General features: G+C 40.8%; 2 protein-coding genes across 3 annotated transcripts; one reads left to right on the forward strand and one right to left on the reverse strand.

Moving 5' to 3' along the window:
• Positions 1–2,428: 2,428 nt before the first annotated feature.
• On the reverse strand, positions 2,429–19,020 carry tnfaip2b (tumor necrosis factor, alpha-induced protein 2b). Of its 2 annotated transcripts, none has more exons than XM_084045519.1 (12): positions 18,798–19,020; positions 13,039–13,197; positions 11,746–12,391; positions 10,963–11,068; positions 10,348–10,467; positions 9,277–9,371; positions 8,789–8,881; positions 7,846–7,972; positions 7,383–7,502; positions 6,339–6,494; positions 4,654–4,775; positions 2,429–3,906 (listed from the first exon to the last, which is right to left on the reverse strand). In XM_084045519.1, the coding sequence occupies exons 2-12, from the start codon at positions 13,190–13,192 to the stop codon at positions 3,759–3,761; spliced, it is 1,887 nt and encodes a 628-aa protein (XP_083901645.1). In that variant the 5' UTR covers positions 13,193–13,197; positions 18,798–19,020; the 3' UTR covers positions 2,429–3,758. The 2 variants fall into 2 exon arrangements, with proteins under 2 accessions (XP_083901645.1, XP_083901644.1); XM_084045518.1 differs by lacking the exon at positions 18,798–19,020 and adding an exon at positions 15,402–15,490.
• On the forward strand, positions 16,127–18,791 carry LOC311036681 (saccharopine dehydrogenase-like oxidoreductase). Its single transcript, XM_084045521.1, has one exon. It carries the CDS (start codon positions 16,658–16,660, stop codon positions 18,116–18,118), a length of 1,461 nt encoding a protein of 486 aa, XP_083901647.1. The 5' UTR covers positions 16,127–16,657; the 3' UTR covers positions 18,119–18,791.
• Positions 19,021–19,036: the final 16 nt, after the last annotated feature.

Genomic DNA, 19,036 nt, shown 5'->3' on the forward strand with positions numbered 1-19,036 from the left:
AATTATTTTGGAATATTGATGATGTCAGTCATCTCCCAAGGACATGTTTCAGCTCAATCTGAGCCCCATTGACTTCAATTTTAAAACTAGAAAATGTGCTCCTCGGAGCACAGGTCTCCGCCAGTACTGTTCCTGATTAATCCTGTCTTACCTCACTCACACCTATTTATAGGTCTCTATTTCATCATGCGTCTCGCTAGCCAATCAAAGCACACCCTTTCAACATATTGTCACGTGTCACGTGAAGCTTGACCAATGTTAGCTTGGTGGACACACGGAAGGACGAGAACGAAAACATAGTCTCCTGGCGGAGACAATAAAAGTTACATATTTCAAAAACTGTACTGCCTACTGACAGTTGCACAAGACATACTACTGGTGCTGATCAGTCCAGTGGTTTCTGAGATTAGCTTTGTACAGACAGACAGACACGCCATAGAAAATATTTACAATGCATGACAAGATATTTAGGGATTTATTTAGACACACACACACACACACACACACACACACACACAAGAAACAAACAACACAAACAACAAGAAGCGGAAACAAGAGAAGGAAGGTTGAGAATAGAAGCATGTCAAAGAGATGATCAATAGCAGGATACTACCCACCCTGGACCCCCACCAACACGCTTACCAAACAGATCCACAGACGACGCCATGGCCACAATACTACACACTGCCCTCCCTCTCCCACCTGGAGAAGGAGGACTGCTATCTGAGAATGCCGTTTATAGATTACAGCTGTGTGGCTGGATCCTGGACTTTCTGTCCAAGCAACACATGTGGTGAGGTTGGGCTCCAGCCTCCAACCAGGGCAAGGATTCAATTTCATGAAGGCCATGGTCACTGGTGTGGCCCCTCACTTTGGCTTTCTGCCACTCAAACAATGATATGCCCTGAGGTCAAAGTGGCCTTGATGCCCCGCCCACACTGCCTCAGCTGATTTCACCCTTTTCTCTTTCCTGTTGAGGTTTTAGACTTTTGTTGAGATTCTGAAATCTTAAATCCCCCTGATTCCACATCTTCAAATTAATCCAGTCTAGGGCTGAGCACTCGTAAGTTTTTTAAATACTTGTAATTTGTAAATAATAAATATTTTGTGATACAAACAGACTTTTGATGAATTGAATGAATTCATTATTTCCGTGGACTTAAAAATCATTGTTTTATTTGATGACCTTCCTGCCCTGCTATTTGGCCTTTGTGCCCTCAAGAAATGTACAACACCGAAGGTCAAGTCAACTTTGCCCCTAAAGTGATTAAATTCCAGGCCTGCCTCCAACACATCTGCCCCCTGACCCTCAATACAGGACCCCCCATCTGCCTGTGTATAGAGGCAACCTGTTACACACACAAAATCGCACACAGCCCCCCTCACAAACCTGCCACATATTTAAACAGAAACTTACTATGCACACTCGCACATGACACCTTGCATAACAAGACGGGTTCTATGTTCCCCATTTGGGTTAGGGTTAGGGTTTAGGGTTAGGTTTAGGGGGAACACAGCACCTTGCTGTGTGCTGTGAGTAATGTACATGCCTTTTTCTTAGTATTGCTACTATAGCCAAATCATTTTACTATTGTGTAACGTATAAAATATGTAAAAATACAAATCCTGAATCTTGAAGTCGAGGACAAATTACAAACACTCAAAGCAATTGAATAATCAACACCGACTTTACTCTTCTATTGAGACATTAGATCGCGTCAAAGGTCATGTCTCTCCTGTGTCACCTTTTCTTAATAAGATAAAGTGACAAAGTGTTTTTTAAATTCATAATTCAGATTATGTCATTATTTATTAAGTCTTTTATTTTGAAAAGATGAACAATTTAATTTAACCGTTTCTTTCTGACCTACAGTGACAAACGTGTCTCTGCCCTGCTGAAACTGAAGACCAACCTATCTAAAAGGTAATAAAATCAAGTCTAAAGTTCAGGAAAAACCCACCCGCTTGAATGGAGAGTAATTCTTCCTGACACCAGCAGGGGTGAAACAGCGAAACAACAGGCCATTCATATGAACTGTCACTTCTTATACCCCTTGGGTGTAACACATAGCATAGGTCATGACCTCTTGACTCCTGGTATACTTACTGACACATTTACTTACTTACTTACTGTACTTTTGAGAATCTGTACTTGTTTTTTTACTTGGAGCTTATGACTTTAACACTTTAGCTACATTTGAAAAAAGAAATAGTACTTTTGACTCCACTATATTTATAGGAAGGGAACCCCAGGACCCAAACTTACGAAAATGCATTATGATTTAACCATTTAAGCCCGAATTAAAAAATAGCAGACCTACAAGCTGAACCATGTTTCCATTCACGTCAGGCTATAAACTTGCATGACATAGGTAATCCATCCAGTGCATTAAATGTCATTGCCATTTTAATCAAAGTCACATTATCATTGCATTTTAATGTATTTAATAGAAAAATATATGTCTACATAAGATATACTGTATGGCCGACTGTGAATGTATTGACAGCAGTTGGATAACACTGGTAACAACAGCTAATAACGCTGTATACTGAAAATACAATATAAAACTCAATACACTCACTGATGTTCATTTGAGCTGAACTCGAAAAAAAGCACAAAGGATAAAAACAAAAAAAAACATTTCACCCCAAACACAAAGGAGAGTGTACTAAGACCTGGACTCTGGTAGATTAACCACAACTTGCATTTTTAGCGGCGCTAGCCGCTCTATACCTTTAGGTATAAAGCGGATCCTGCTCTATACCTGACTTTGTCCGTGTTCACCGACAACGTTCTGATTGGTCAGACCCGTCAACGTTCTGATTGGTCAGACCCGTCAACGTTCTGATTGGTCAGACCCGTCAACGTTCTGATTGGTCAGACCCGTCAGCGTTCTGATTGGTCAGACCCGTCAACGTTCTGATTGGTCAGACCCGTCAACAAAGTGATTGGTCAAGCTTCACATGACACGTGGCTATAAACACATTATAAACACATATCGATGACAAAATGTATCAAAGGCGCCGCTACCTTCACACAGGGTGTGATTTTTAAATACTGTACTTAGCTTTTTTAATATAATGTATTTTAACATTTTAGATACTGTGTTTAGCTGCCACTCATATTCACTACAACTTATATTAAGTTCAAGGTGTCTTATCAAGGACACATGGCTATAATAGGAAGTGAACCTATGGAGTTTTCCCTTACTGGACATTTACCAGAAAGCAGTACCACACTCCCATCCCTGTAATCAATCAATTGATTGTTATAAGCACCTGCATATGTCCACTTAAAATTAGGGCTATTTCTAACGTTTCAATAAGCACTGTGCTTGACTGTAGTTCCCTTTTCCAGAAGGTGGCATTCCCTTTTCCTGTTCCAGGTCAGTATTTCAATAGCTTCATTTGATTGGCTCAGCAGCAGATTTGAACCGGAAACACATAAAAGTGTCGTGTTTCCAGTTCAAATCTGCTGAGCCAACTACAATCATGCACAGAGCCTAATCGACAGCAAAAGCAATTTTCCCAGCCATGCTTTGGCCCCACTCGTTGCAATAAATGCAATGCATAATGTGCTGCTGTGATGTTGCTTGAGAAAGAGTACAGGGCACGGCTTCACACCTGCCTTATTTTCCCCCCACCTGCATACAGCATAGAAGAATATCAGGGTGAGAGCTAATCAGAGGCAGAGTGGGGTCAGTTCTTCACAGATTTTCGGTCGCATGTGCAACCATCATGGTTGCATTCTAGAGCCCTTATTTGATCAGTATTTTGGAAAAAAAAGGCTGGGCATCCTGATGATCGATTTCAGCCAAACTATCTTGAAAAGCGGCCTTCACCTTCTCCCTGTCGTTGTTGGATAGGTTGGTCTTCAATTTCAGCAGGGCAATGACGTGTTTGTCACTGTAGATCAGAAAGAAACAGTTCAATTAAATTGTTCATCTTTTCAAAATAAAATACTTAATAAATAATAACATAATCTGAATTATGAATTTTAAAAACAAGACATGTTTGTCACTTTATCTCATTAAGAAAAGGTGACACAGGTGAGACATGACCTTTGACACGATCTAAATGTCTCAATAGAAGAGCAGGGAGACAATATACAACCACCCCAATTGTATAAGTTATATTGTATTGACATACCATTACAGATTGGACAAAATTACATTTTAAAAATAATTAAATAGTGCTACTTTAATCCCTGATAATTGAATCAGAAATGTAACATCATTTACTAATTCAAGCAGAGAGTACAGCAATAGTAAAGTAGTACAAAGTATCAGGAAAACAATACCCACAGTGTGGGTATTGGATATCTACGAGATTCTACATGATTTAAAAAACAGAAATCATACAATCCCTAGTGACTGCATTTCTGCAGAAAATAAATAAACACAGATATATTTGGTGATGGTAGAAAAGGAGTGAGGACACTCACACGACAAAACATCTCTGTGTGCTCTGTCATCTTTCCACTTTTCATATTTTGTTCCTTCACAATACTATTATAAATTCCACTTTTGTGATGTTTAGACACATGTTTAATTGCCATTTTGCACATTGTCAAACGTTATTGACAACTGACACACACCTTCCCCGGAAGTCAGAGAGGCCAGCAAAAGAAGTTCAATAGAATGTAAAGGTTACCTCAGGTCAGGGTAAAATGTTGCCAGTGATGCTACTTCCATCTGAATGGAAGGAAGGTCTTGGAGTTTCAGCACTTCTGCAATCTTGGGCAGAATGTCAGCCAGCCAATCCTCCCTGGAACCCTGTTAACAATAATGGCCTTTAAACTCTGGTTCAACCTACTGCATGGATATGATTGATGCCTCATCAGACATCCATCAAAAATGTACATGTACAATGTGACCTTGCATAGATAAATTGCTGCATTGGTGTGTGTGTGTGTGTGTGTGTGTGTGTGTGTGTGTGTGTGTGTGTGTGTGTGTGTGTGTGTGTGTGTGTGTGTGTGTGTGTGTGTGTGTGTGTGTGTGTGTATATTACTGTAGGTCAGTCAGTGCGTGCAAGCACTTGCAGGAACAAACGCTGCAGCCAGCTCATGACCTCTGTCACATGTCTTCCTGTTTTAACCCCCTCTCCTGTCTACTCACTCTCCTGTCTCTACCCCCTCTCCCCCTCTTTTTTTCAATGGAAATTAAACTAGAAATGCCTTAAAATCTATCCCTCAAGACCCCAAAGCAATGACATTGATCAAACCAACATGTTTTCATGATTCAAGATATTTTCTTATTGTATTGTTCTTACAGTACACAAGAGTAAAATGTGGTTTTGATTCCATAACATTATAGCAGCAATAATAAACAATAACAAAGAATAATAATAAAATAGCAGCAATAGTAATAAAGAAATAAAGCCTTTACATTTCATTTCATTGAGGTGCTTGAAGGCGCTGTGCGCATGGTTCCTACTTAAAGGTTTATCCATGTATGTGCACACTGTGCAGTTGTATCATCTCTATGTGTATGCATATTTAAATTGTGTTTGTGTGTGTAGTCTTGATATGCAAAAATGTCCTGTGCCCCAGCCAAAGTGTTGAAGATCGTGTACTTAATATTCAGGCCAAACGCCTGCTTTGATGGTGATAGTTTCATTTCCTTATTGTGTGTGTATCAGTGTTAGTCTAACCCTGAAAGCTACTGTGTACAGCCATAACATCACTACTGCCAGCAGATCTCAGATCCAACTTCAACACCGAACTCAATAAGCTCCTGGGCCCCATGTACATTAAACAAGTACACAAGAATTCTATTGTTCTATTGTGAGGAGAATGTGTGTAAATCAGGCAACACCTCCCAATGCGTTCTGTGTGCCAAGAGCTTGATTTCTTGTCATTAAATGACGAGAAATTCAGCCTGCCTTCATAATTTATAGTTTTCCCAGTGCAAACTCTCATCACGTGGAATGAGAATCATTCCATGTGAATCAAAGCAGGTCACACACATCCACACACCCTGGTGCTGAACTAAAAACTGATCTAAATCAAAAGACGCTCGAGTCTCAACATGTTTATCATGGCTTTTATCGTCTACTCTTACTTTTGATATCACCAGCTTTGCTGACAACAGCAAAACTGACCATTCAGAGGAGCGTTCAACTTCAGAAAACTGGAAACCATGTTTGAACGATTCTATAAAAAAAGTTTCTTTAAATAAAAACTAAATTTAGCTAACTCATTTTCACATCGATTATTCTTGTTTTAGTTTCAATTTTATTTAACTGTAATAAATAATTGGCAAGGGTTTTAATTTTATGAATCCCTAGAGTCCCTCTACTGCCCCCACTTATTGTGTGATGTCAGTGTAATGTCTCACCACTTTAGAAAACAGCTCGTGAAGGCTGTGTCCATTTTCAGTCACAGTTCTGGCTGCCTGCTCTTGCTTCTCCTTGTTCTTCAGCTTGACCTTGTCTTTCAGAAGCCTTGAGACGTACTCCGATGTCACTTCCCTCTCCAGCCGTCCCATCAGCTCCTGCATTAAGTCGATCAATATTAAACCAAAATATCAATAAGTCAAGTAAACAATAGGTCATAGAATCAATCAATCTACCTTCCTTTTATTTTCAATGTATCTAATTGTCTGTCTTTCAGCAGTTGTTTCACAGTAAAGTTAAAATAGAGCGTAACAGGGGCCTAACATTAGTAGTAACGCAAGCTCCACCAATCAGAGACGTCGCTGCAACACATTATGATTGTGGGAAAGTATTTCTCCATGACATCGCAAATAAAACAAGTTTTTCTTAAAGCTAGATTGATTACATAAAGATGTGTGGCTTCTACGGGAGCATATAGCATTGTTTTACAACCAGAAGCCTCGTGGTAAGTCTACATTGGATTGTTACGACATTATAGCTGATAATAAAATCCTCTATGATGAAAGGGAAGACATTGTGGGCGGCTCTGTTATAATAGGGATGTTAAGGCTCTTCTTTCACTTCAAATACAAATAGCAGATGGACAACATATCTAGTTTGAACCTGCAATGGTTACCGTTGTAAGTAGAGGGTCTTGTCTAGCAACCCTGGGCTTTACACCCATACACACATTTACATCCAGCCCTCGGCTTTTGACAGTTCAGTAGCTCTACTAGAGCAGCCAGTCTCCGATCGTGCACTTGTAAGTCACGATGGATAAGAGCATCTGCTAAATGCCTAAATTATAAATTGCAGCAGTCTGTGATTGAGATGCTTAAGTGTCTCTCAATGAGGGGAAAGCACTATTCTGTCCAAAACCTCTCTCCCTGATTTTCCAAGTAAAATCAGATTCAAACCAGCGATTTCATTGTTGCAAGGCTATGTTTTCCATGTTTTAAATTTAAACTGTTTAATTTTCTAAAAAAGCAAATGCAAGTTTTATCTACCTGATGACAGAACTCGTTCAGCCCCTTGAGATCCTGAATACGTTTTTCCAAACTGTTCAGCAGCTCCTCAAACAAAGGTTTATTCAACCATTCACTGGTTCCCAGTTTTCTGTACTGAGGCTGTGTGTTTGATGGGGTTCAAAAAGACATTGGATATGTTAGTTCAATGTTAGTAATTAGAATAGATAATAGAAGAATAGAAGAATAGACAATAGATCATGTAAATCATAAATGAGATCTTTCTATTTATTTTAAATATTGGAAGTGTTGCTTTTTCATCGAACTTACTACAAAGAACACAGTAAGATGTAGGTAAATCTTTAGACTCACGAGTGAAATTAACTCATTTGACTGTGCAGCCTTTGCACAAATTCCTGTACATTTGCTACACATTCTAAAAAAAGAAATTCTGAAAACTCATACAGTTGGATAGGGACAAAATTGCTGAAAATATAAAGAATACCTTCAGATCCTTGTGCATAGGGCTCAGTAAGTATGCATATCCTGATTCTTTCATAGCAGTCAGAGTTGACAAACAATTTTCCCTTACTTCCTCTGGGAAGAGACTCGTTTTCTTAATGATGTAGTCCCTGCACAGAGGTAGACATCACAGTTCAATGGCTATAATACAATATTGTGAAAATGACTGATAACCATTAGGGCAATACAACAGGTAGCTGACCAATCAGTGCAATAGTGTGCTTAACTGTCACTTTGAGCTAAAGTGGCTACATCATACTCGCTGCAGAATTCACCAGGTACAGTATATATTATTCCATTTATATGTTGATCAAATGCTATTTTCTCCTCCTTCACTTTGTGTCTAAATAACAGTTATTCGCATGCAAAGATTTTGTGCATTTAAAGAAGGATAATAGTCATTTGGTCCCCACTCGTTTGGGGTACTTTTTTGGGGTACCCATGCTAAGTAACAGGAGCAGTGGTCACCATGGGCATAGTGTCTGCAGAGCAGTTAGGGGTTAAGTGTCTTTTTCATGGACACATCGGGACCAGTCCGGGGCCCGCATGCAAAACAGGAACCTTCTGTTTTGCAGGCGGCCTCTCTACCCATTCAGCTATTTCGCCCCTCATCACACTAAACCAACTGTTCTTTGCCAACTACAGGCAAGAAATTTGCCCTCCGCACTGATTGATGGTTGAGTTAGATACTTGGCACACATCAAACTAGGCCACACCAACATGGCTTGAAATCTAAGCTAGAGACAAGTATAATGCAGCATTTCCCAAATGTGACTAGCTGTGTCAAATTACGATGGACGATGGATGAGCTGCCACCTTTTTGAAAACACATTTTCTTGCAATGGTCTAAATAGAGCATTTTGTTTTCATGGAATATCAATTCATTATTGTATTTCTGAGGATACAAATGATTTTATGACACATACCTAAATTGTTCTACACAGATGAGGTTTGCCATCATTACAGGCTTGCTGTTTGCAGAGGTTCCCTTGATTACATCCTCGTGGAACTTCTTAAAACTGTAATAAATGAAAAGGACACTTAAAAGTTACTTGTTAATATCAGTATAATTCTCTCTGCAACTCTCCCCCCCACACACACACACACACACACACACACACACACACACACACACACACACACACACACACACACACACACACACACACACACACACACACACACACACACACACACACACACACACACACACACACACACACACACACACACACACACACACACACACACACACACACACAGCTTTATAAATATGGGATGTTTTAGAGGATGACCATATGCCTGTTAAATATTACTATTAAATAAAGTCAAGGAATCAATAAAATCTTCACCACTTGTGAATATTGCTACAGTATATATAGTAAATGTTATGTTAGATACAGTATAACATTACCTTTGTAGGAAGTCCTCAAGAAGGCACATTACCGCCAGGGCCTTCTGCTGGTCTCCTAAATAAACTTCTGCTGACCGCATGGTACCATTGAGACACTAAATTCAGAAAAATACAAAGGATTATGAAAACTACAACATCATCCAGGTAATACAGTATTCAAACCATAAAACAAAATTCCAATCTTCAGAGAAAGATAATGCTGTGCATGTTTGTCAATCTAAATGAGAAGATTAGACTGATTCCAGTTCTTGATAAGCTGATATTGTGGGGAGACATTTTTGTTAGAAAACAGAGACATAAAAAATGCTTTGTACATTCTTCTAAGCCCATAACTCCTACTTCATAATTTCTGGCATTTCTTTCCAGTATTATAGGAGTATTGTTTTAGCCATCTCACCCATGTGTTCCTTACTATCATTTATCATATTTATCCGGAAACTGAAGTTTAGTGGTTGCACTTGTGAAATGCATCACTCTTACTGTAAGTAGGATCAATGATGGCACTAATCTGAGTTCTAACCTTGAGCCTGTCTCCTCAATACTTCATCAACTGTGGCCCTAACTAGGGATGTACCGATAGGGAAATGATGGGCCTATACTGATACTGATGTTTAAAGTAACAATTTGGCCGAATAACGGTTGCCATTGTTTTTTTTGTGCCAGGGAAACAAATAAATCTTCATTATAAAAACAGTTTGAAATGTTTCATCGCTTCATCACACTATCTTTTAGTAAGCACAAAATGTATCTTATAGATTTATGACACAACAGAAACAACATCAGCCTATGGCATCGGTGAATGTTACTTGCCAGTAAGCCGATGACAGTCAACAAAGCGAGTATCAGCCGGTAACGATGTTTGACTGATTCATCAGTGCATCCCTATTTGCATGCCGCCTGATATCAGTATACCTGTAGTATAGCACACTTATTATACTTACAGTACTTGCATCTGTATAAACTAGGTTAACTTCTCCTTACTTTTTGTCTTTTATCGTCTTCCTTTGAATGCATTGAGACAAACACCAAACTGTGGGCAAAAAAAAGTATTGCATCTTGAGCATTCTCTACCTGAACTACATCGATGGCCAATGGACTTGAGTAATATTCCTCAAACTCAGGCTTATCTCCTTTCATCCATGCTTCAACCTCGTTCTTCAGAATCAGGTTGATGCGCTTCTGCACGATCACCTAGACACAAGTTAACATACACACACAAACACAGGATTAGTTAGTTATCCATAAAAAGGCTTCTCTCTGGCATGCGCGCACACACACACACACACACACACACACACACACACACACACACACACACACACACACACACACACACACACACACACACACACACACACACACACACACACACACACACACACACACAGTTATGCTGCAGAACTGTGCTCCTAACAGTCTTCAAATGGCCTATTGTTTTTTAATAGTTGTTATTGTTTATTCAAAACAGCTTCAGGAATTCCATTTAACTTTTATTCCTCATGGGATTCACCACTCATATGGAGCTTGCAGTACAGACAAGCTTATACTCTTTCCCATCTTACAACATTCCATGAGCCCTCTAAGAATCAATTGTATTACTCACTCATACAACACCTGCTTAAAAAACATGTACAATTAACAATCTACCTCTCCCTGATGTACTGCATATAGATCAAGCTGATTTACCTGTGAGTTGGAAAGATATTGCTCCTCCATCGGTTTGTACACTTTCTCAGACAACAGCTTCCCCAATGCCTCACAGTTGATGTCTTTCTCATATTGTTTAAGTATACTGGCACAGAGAGAGAAAGTAAGTCAGTCACATTAGCGATTAGCATGCTCCCTAATCTTTATGATGATTTTAAAGTGATATTTCTTGTTAAAAATAAAGCTTTCAATAGTTCTACATTCTGATAGCAATCATTTATGTAGAATGTCTGTTCAGTAACAGTGGTCTCCCTTAGCTCTGATCCATAGCGTTGGACCAGAGCTAAGTCTCCCTGTCTTTCCAGCATTTTAGTCAACAGAAAATGCATTTTCAGGCCGGATAAAATATGTGTCTACTGATTTTATCCAATAAGGAGACTATAACTACAGGATACAGGATAAACAAGTGAAGTTGGAAGTGAGCAAGCAGATAAATGTGGAACTGGACCACTATAAAAATGTAAGCTGATAATGGCAACCCACCCACTTGAAAAAGCCCCTTTTCTGTTAATATAAAAGAGCTGGAGATGGGAAGACCTAGCCTGACACTCAGCCTGAATTTTCATTTCGTTTCACTCCATTATGCGAGGCTAGCGATTCAGGGAGTGGAGCCAGGCTAGGGAAGACCCGTTATCCTCAAACAAAACATTATTAGTTTATAGCCAGGATTATGATCAGAATAGAGCTTTAACTTTTTAGTAATAATAATAAAAACTTTTGTTTAAACCCAAAAAGTGTAAGCCACACATTTAGGCTACTTACTTTGGATAGTAATCGTTCACCCAACGCAGGACATGAGCGCAGTCCTTCTCGTTTAGCACAAAGTCTGCGATCTTGCTCAGCCTGGAGCTGAAGTCCTGGTGGTACAGCCTGGCGAAGTGGTTACAAATATCAATCTCCACCGGATAGCAGTCCCTCAGGACCTCCACCACCCTCTGGAGGTCTTCTTTGATCCTCTTCCCCTTCCCATCTATCTCCATCTGAACAGACGACCGCCCCTCCGCCTGATCCACCACAGAACCAGCCGCGTCCATTCGCTCTTCCACGGTCTGCTGGAGCGTGGAATCCAGTCGTCGTCTCCAGCGACTCGGTCTCCATGCCGGGGCAGTCTGGCTTCTCCTCTCCGCTGAAGCCCATCTCTTGTCCTGCTCCGCTTCGTGGAGAAGAGCTTTCACGGCGGACTTTAAAACCTCTACGCCTTCCTCCTTCGCCGGGTCGAGGGACTCCCTCAGAACCTGGGTCACACACCCGAGGAGGGTCTTGTGGTCTTCAGCGAGTTGATCTACTTGATCTTTCGGACATTCGAGCGGGTCCGTCCCCCCGAACAGACGCTCTTCTCTGTCGATCAGCTGCTTTCCAGCTTCCGACAGACGGAGATGCTCCAGGTTCTGCTCAAATGAGATTTCATCTGAAGAGGAAAGCAAATTATAATGTAAATTTCCCCAAAAGTTGTAACAGTTTGGCAGTGGTGGAAAGTAACTAAGTAAATTTACTCAAGTACTGTACAATTTTGAGGTATTTTTTTACTTTACTGGAGTATTTCCAATTTTCAATAGCCTACACTCCACTACATATCAGAGGCAAATGTTGCACCTTTACTACACTACAATGATTTAAAAACGTTAGTTAGTTACTTTGTAGTTTTCGATTATTATTACAAAACATACATTAACCACTTCAGCCCTATACTTTGCGGCTATTTGGCTAAATGGCCGATCTACAAGTTCACAATGCGTTGCATCGCTACGCATTGTGAGCTTTATGTAGCTCGGCTATTTTCAACAGATTTGTATACATTTTATACATATGATATGATAACTTGTGAAACGGGACATTCTGCATAATGAGTACTTTCTACTTTTGGTAGCCTACTTTAAGTACATTTTGATACCAATACTTTTGCACTTTTACTCAAGTAAATTTTGAATTCCGGATTTGTACTTGTAAAAGAGTATTTCTACATTGCAGTATTGATACTTTACTTAAGTAAAACAATGTAGTACTTTTTCCACCACTGTAGTTTGGGCATATAGTGTAGTGCAGTAGGCTTCTCACCTCTGTGTGTCTCAACAGCGGGTGTAACAGCGTCTGTTGCATTAGTAGTAACATTGGAACTGGAAGTAGTTTTCGCGCTTCGTCTCAGTTGTTTAGGCAGTCTGAAAAAATGTCCTCCTTTAGTTTTCCCGTTCTGTTGCGGCGGAAGGGTCATTTGTCCTGAGATGGATGGATTGATAGAGATAGATAGATAGATAAAATAAGTAGGCTATCTATGGATGACAAAGAAGACGAGTCCTCACGGTTCTTGGGCTTTAGATCTTCTGCAACCACAACACCCAACGAACGATCATTTATTGGCCTAAATGTAAAGTGCAGTATTTGAATGAGCATTTAGTAAAGCATTTTCCTTGGGGGTGGTCGGGTGGATGCAACCAGAAATCAAAGTGGAAGTTGAATAGAGCTAAGTTGCCTGCTTTTATTCGGGTCTGGTCATGCCTTCCAAAGACGAGGCGTTATTTTTCCATGACAGCACTAGGAGTGGACCCTCCTCCCTGCATCTACCCCCATTTCGGTGAGCTCTCCAATCTTATGGGAAATTCTAGCTGGAGAACTCCGTCCTAACCTAACGCAGAGCTAGGGAAATTCCAAAGGTTAATAAAACAAGATCCTGTGTTAATTGGGAGTGTGATCCGATTGTCATTTGATTATTAGGCTATTGTCGTTTATTCTGTATTACATTCACACAGACTAAACAGCTTGAACACATTATTACAGACACTGAAATGTCTTAAGGGCACAGTAACCAAATTTCAATCTGAATTTCAGTTTTTGAACAGTTCGATCAAGTATTCAATTATAGATGATATTGCAACAGTATAGGCTACAGCCAGTAGTTCACCTAGAAAGACTTGTACTTATAAGACTGAACAAACATACTGGAATAACACTTGCAAAAATGTTGCGTGATATCATATACCCCACTTATTTTGCAGTGCATACATGCAGTGACTAACATTGTGAACCTTAACCAATTAACAACGCCTATCTGCATTAATCAACTCCTGGCAGCACCAAGAGTCCAGAAACTCTTCTGTGCCAGTGCTGAAGCAATTTGTTTAATAAGCTAGCAATCCTCTGAGCTGAGTGTCTGCTTTAATTTTACACTATTATTGTACCCTGATGTTTGGGGTGTGGCGCTATCCTTTCATCCTTTTCATTTTTTATTTTGTTTTGTATTGGGTGTCTCTTCTACCAAACAACCACACTGCACTGTTTGGTCTTTTTGTAGAGACAGTACAGATATGATTCCCAACTTCAGTTTGTGCACATATATTATTGTGTATCTGCACATTTTTCATTTTACTGTGTGGATGAGGTGTGTGGTTGTGTGGGTTGTTTACATCACTGGGCTGGCTGTATATTCTGCAGGATCTTTTTCTGTTTTGTGTTGTTTTCTGTTTTGTTTCTCCTCTTATTACATAAGAAAATAAACCTTTGGACAAAAGGTTTTACAAGTTACCTTCACAACAATGAAATAAGTTGAACACAGCAAAGCTACTCTCAAGAGAAATATAGTTTGCTCTTCTATATTTACTTAGGAAATGTAGTTCAAACTAGTTTGTAAAATAATATGATCATAACAGCAGAGGATTCAGCTTGGCGCAAGAGTAGATCAAGTAATGTCAGGAGGAGAAATCTGAATAAAATCAAAAAGCCTTTATTATGGCATGTCTATAAAAAATGGTGGTACAGGTTTCGCCCGTTTGTCTTTGAGCCTCGATGAAGATCGACAGGACGAAACATGTTGGCAACAAAACCTTTTCAATTTGATCCTCCTCCTGACATTTCTTGGGTGCTTGGGACTTATTTTGTACTATGAATAGATTCATTTCTAAGTTACTTAGGTTTACTTGGTTTTAAAGGTCACACACATTTTAAATGCTATATTTGAATCCACAACTTATATTTCAAAGAGAATGGATTCAAATACTACATTCCTGAACACTGAACCACTTAGGAGTTATAAAGCCCACTTTGTTACAAAGTTACAAAGGGGGCTTACAAATATTAGATGATGTACAGTAGAGTCTGATATTTCTAACACTTATCATAAAAATGCCTATATGTACAAGTCAAACAAACACACACAGCCAACTTCAAGAATAAAGACCTCTCGACTGTTGTCAACAAGACTATGTACAAGTATGCACTGACCCCGTTTACAATATGTGCATTTGAAGCACCTACAAACAAGCTTCATAGTGAACCGTACAACATCCTCACCAATGGCAGTGTATGCACACATCACATTAATTTCACATTCATGCACGTTACAAAAACATAATTATTATATTTATAAGTTAAGAATCCACATTTAATCCTGTTTGATTTCATCATAATAATAATTGAGTTATTCTTACCTCTATGCCCACCTAATCTGAAAGGAAGACAGCTCTTAATTGTTAAACACATTGTTCTCAACAACAGAAGTAAAGAACACCTTTGCATACTCTACAGACAACTTAAATACAGAAGAGATAATGACGTCATAACAAGCCTTTGATGCAAGGATGTTGGTTAAGATATGTTTGGTCTCACTGCCTGGCTGCAAGATTATGCTCCGTTTTAGTTTCATTTTCACACTGCCACATGGGACTTTCGGTTGTTACAAAATATATATTGTAACAACCGAACAGTGCATCGCCCGAGCCAGGATCGAACTCAAGACCCACAGCTCACCATTCCGGCCAACAACCCCCTGTGCCAAGAAAGCTCTCTTGGTGGAGGCAAGATATGGGGACTTCACTCAGTGACGCTTCACTCTTGAGTCCCTCATGCGAGCAACAAGCCCACACACACACACACACACACACACACACACACACACACACACACACACACACACACACACACACACACACACACACACACACACACACACACACACACACACACACACACACACACACACACACATTATGAATACAGTTCTGTTATATATACATATATATAACAGAAAAACAAGGTACATTTGTTTTGAAGTGAAGAAGTTGGTTGGTGGTCGGAGAAATACATTGAACAGTGATGACTAGGACATAAAAAGCTCTGCTTCAGTTTAATTTCTGTCAAGCAAAAGGCCCCAAGCACGCACGCACACGGCACACCATTGTCTGTGAAAGGGAATTCACAGACAATTGTGTACTTTACAAAACATTACACAAAGCATCATGGGGTATATTACATAATGTTTTACACCAGAATGATATTACGTGGGTTTTCACTTCCCTAAAAAAATTGAGAAGCCAGATAGGTATTTTACCAATGGTGTAGCAAGATTGTGTGAACTTGTGAACTTGAAAGCAAACTCTTGATAGATACCAAAAACAGCATGTGAAGTTGATTTATCACATGCACACAGTACAGTTGGAAGCAACATAGCAGTCAATACAGCTGGTAGCAATATTACAGGCAGTGAAAGTCTTGTTATTCTTGATAAGAAAAAATAAAATAGGAAAAAATACAAATAGAATGAAAAAAGTCAAGAATAATAAAGGAGGAGGGGGCAGTGGGACAGAGAGAGGGAGAGTGAGAGTGAGAAGGGGAGCGACCGAGGGAGGGAAAGAGCCTAGTTCACCCACACAATAACCCTGCTAATGCTGGGTACCAGTACCTGAACATGCTGGTCACTTCACCACGTTGTCAGCGCAATAACCCAGATGATATATACAAGCCCATATGCCCATATATGGACTGGACGTGCCCGACATCAGCGCAAATCTGCATATACGGTATATACATGGATATGCACCCATATATTGAAGTGTTTAGAGTGCCTATAGTCATATACACCATGGCGACTGAAATATCTAATCGACCATATCACATCATCATATTCGGTGCCTCTGGGTTTACTGGCCAGTTTGTGGTGGAAGAGGTCGCCCGATGCACCTCCGAACGTTCCACCGACTCTCTCAAATGGGCCATAGCCGGAAGAAGCTGGGAGCGTCTGGAAGGGGTATTAAATCAAGCTGCAGAGAGGCTGCATATGCCACAGTTGAGAACCAACATTGAAATAATTGTTGCAGATGTGTCCAATGAAGAATCACTGGCCATGATGTGCCAACAAGGGGTGGTAATTCTCAACTGTGTGGGACCATACAGATTTTATGGAGAGCCAGTGGTGAAAGCCTGCATTGAGAATGGCGCTCACTGCATAGACATCTGTGGGGAACCTCACTTTTTGGAGCGTATGCAGCTGGTCTATCACAGTAAGGCCATGGATAAAGGAGTGTATGTAATTGGCAGTTGTGGGTTTGACTCTATCCCGGCAGACATGGGCATTCTTTACACTCAGCAACAGTTCAAAGGAACCCTGACAGCGGTGGAGAGCTTCTTGACCATTACCACTGGACCCGAGGGGGCCGTCGGCCACGATGCGACCTGGCAGTCAGCCATCTACGGCTTCTCAGACAGCCACGCTCTACGCCAACTGAGGAGAAAGTTTAACCACAAACCCATGCCTGTCGTGGGAGCCAGAGTTAAAATGAGGGGCTCTGTGTTCTTCAGTAAGGAGATTAAGCAGTATACCATCCCTTTCATGGGCTCTGACCCCTCTGTAGTTAAGAGAACCCAGCGACATCTTTATGATGAAGAAGAACATTCACCAGTTCAGTACAGTGCCTATGTTGGGGTTGGTGGTCTATTCTCGCTCGTTAAGCTGTTCTGCGCTGGCCTGTTCTTCAGGCTCATGGTCACACTCAGCCTGGGAAGGAAACTCCTCACTATGTTTCCATCATTCTTCTCTTTTGGCTTTTTCTCCAAGGCTGGTCCAACTATGAAGCAGATGGAGGACACGTATTTCAGTCTTATATTCTTTGGGGAGGGCTACTCAGAGGGACAAGACAACTCACAGGGTCACCCCAATGCCAAGATCTGCACTCAGGTCATAGGTCCAGAGCCTGGCTATGTTGCCACACCAGCAGCTATGGTCCAGGCAGCAGTCACCCTGTTGTATGAAGGGCATTCACTCCCAGGTAGGGGAGGAGTGTACACTCCAGGTGCTGCCTTCTGTAATACCGGCCTCATCGACCGCCTCAATGACCATGGCATTAGGTTCTCTGTCAGGAGCTACTCATAACCCTCCAGCGGTAGCCATTTTAGAAGTCCCACCATCCTGCATCAACCCAACTCTCCATCGTCTCCAAATTCGGGCAAGGTTTCAGCCCGATCCGTTCTCCATTGACTTCAGTTTATATCAAATCTAAGTTATATATTTCCAAAAAACTTTAATTCAATTCAAATTAATTCATATGACCAGTCTCTGGCATCATTTATCTATGACGTCTTTGATGCATCTACATTAATTACATGAATTAAGTATGACTCCACATTTGGGCAAGGCTTTACTGCGATCACAGCCCCATTGAATTCCATTATAAAATGTAAGAAATAGTGAATAAAAAAATGTGTTGGTACTTCTGTGGCCTACTGGCAGCGTGCATACAAACTTTGGCACTCATTGGTCCAGCGGTTTGTGAGATCAGCTACAGAAAGACAACCACACACACACACGCACGCACGCACGCACGCACGCACGCACGCACACACACCTTCTCAGACAGCTAGCCTCATGCAGAGCCACAAAATGCATGGAGGTACTAAGTTGGCCTACTGGCAGTGTGCACAAGAAATGTAGCGCTGACCTGTCCAGCAGTTTGCGCGGTTAGAAAGACACACGCGCTCAAGGTCACAACTACACACATAAAGAACACAATGCACATAAATCCACAAAGATGTGTCCCCAGTAACTCACTCACCCAAAACAAAGTCCCAGGATGTTGATGTAGATGCTCTTCCAGGACTCAGAGTCTGGAATGCCCCCACGTGATGGTCACCTGGTATGGCCCACCCAGCTCTTCTTCCCAGAAGGGTCACATGTCACACTGATTGGTGCAGTGGTTTCACACTTGTCCGAACAGTGTCACGTCTCTTTGGTAATTCGGCAAGTAAAAGGCGGCCGGCCCCAAGACGTCGCAGGGCCTTGGCTATCCCCAAG

Source organism: Gymnoscopelus microlampas (genome assembly GCF_963454915.1).
Source record: "Gymnoscopelus microlampas genome assembly, chromosome: 20".
In the NCBI taxonomy this organism is placed as follows: domain Eukaryota; kingdom Metazoa; phylum Chordata; class Actinopteri; order Myctophiformes; family Myctophidae; genus Gymnoscopelus; species Gymnoscopelus microlampas.

What these genes read in the sequence shown, in the direction of transcription:
- tnfaip2b (XM_084045518.1), bottom strand. Translation starts at nt 15,489, where the DNA reads ATGCAAAGGTGTTCTTTACTTCTGTTGTTGAGAACAATGTGTTTAACA. An exon ending in AATATCTTTCCAACTCACAG is followed by an intron (nt 10,468 to 10,962) that starts GTAAATCAGCTT and finishes ACTTGTGTCTAG; the next exon opens with GTGATCGTGCAGAAGCGCAT. An exon ending in ATCTGTGTAGAACAATTTAG is followed by an intron (nt 7,973 to 8,788) that starts GTATGTGTCATA and finishes ACCTCTGTGCAG; the next exon opens with GGACTACATCATTAAGAAAA.
- LOC311036681 (XM_084045521.1), top strand. Translation starts at nt 16,658, where the DNA reads ATGCTGGTCACTTCACCACGTTGTCAGCGCAATAACCCAGATGATATA.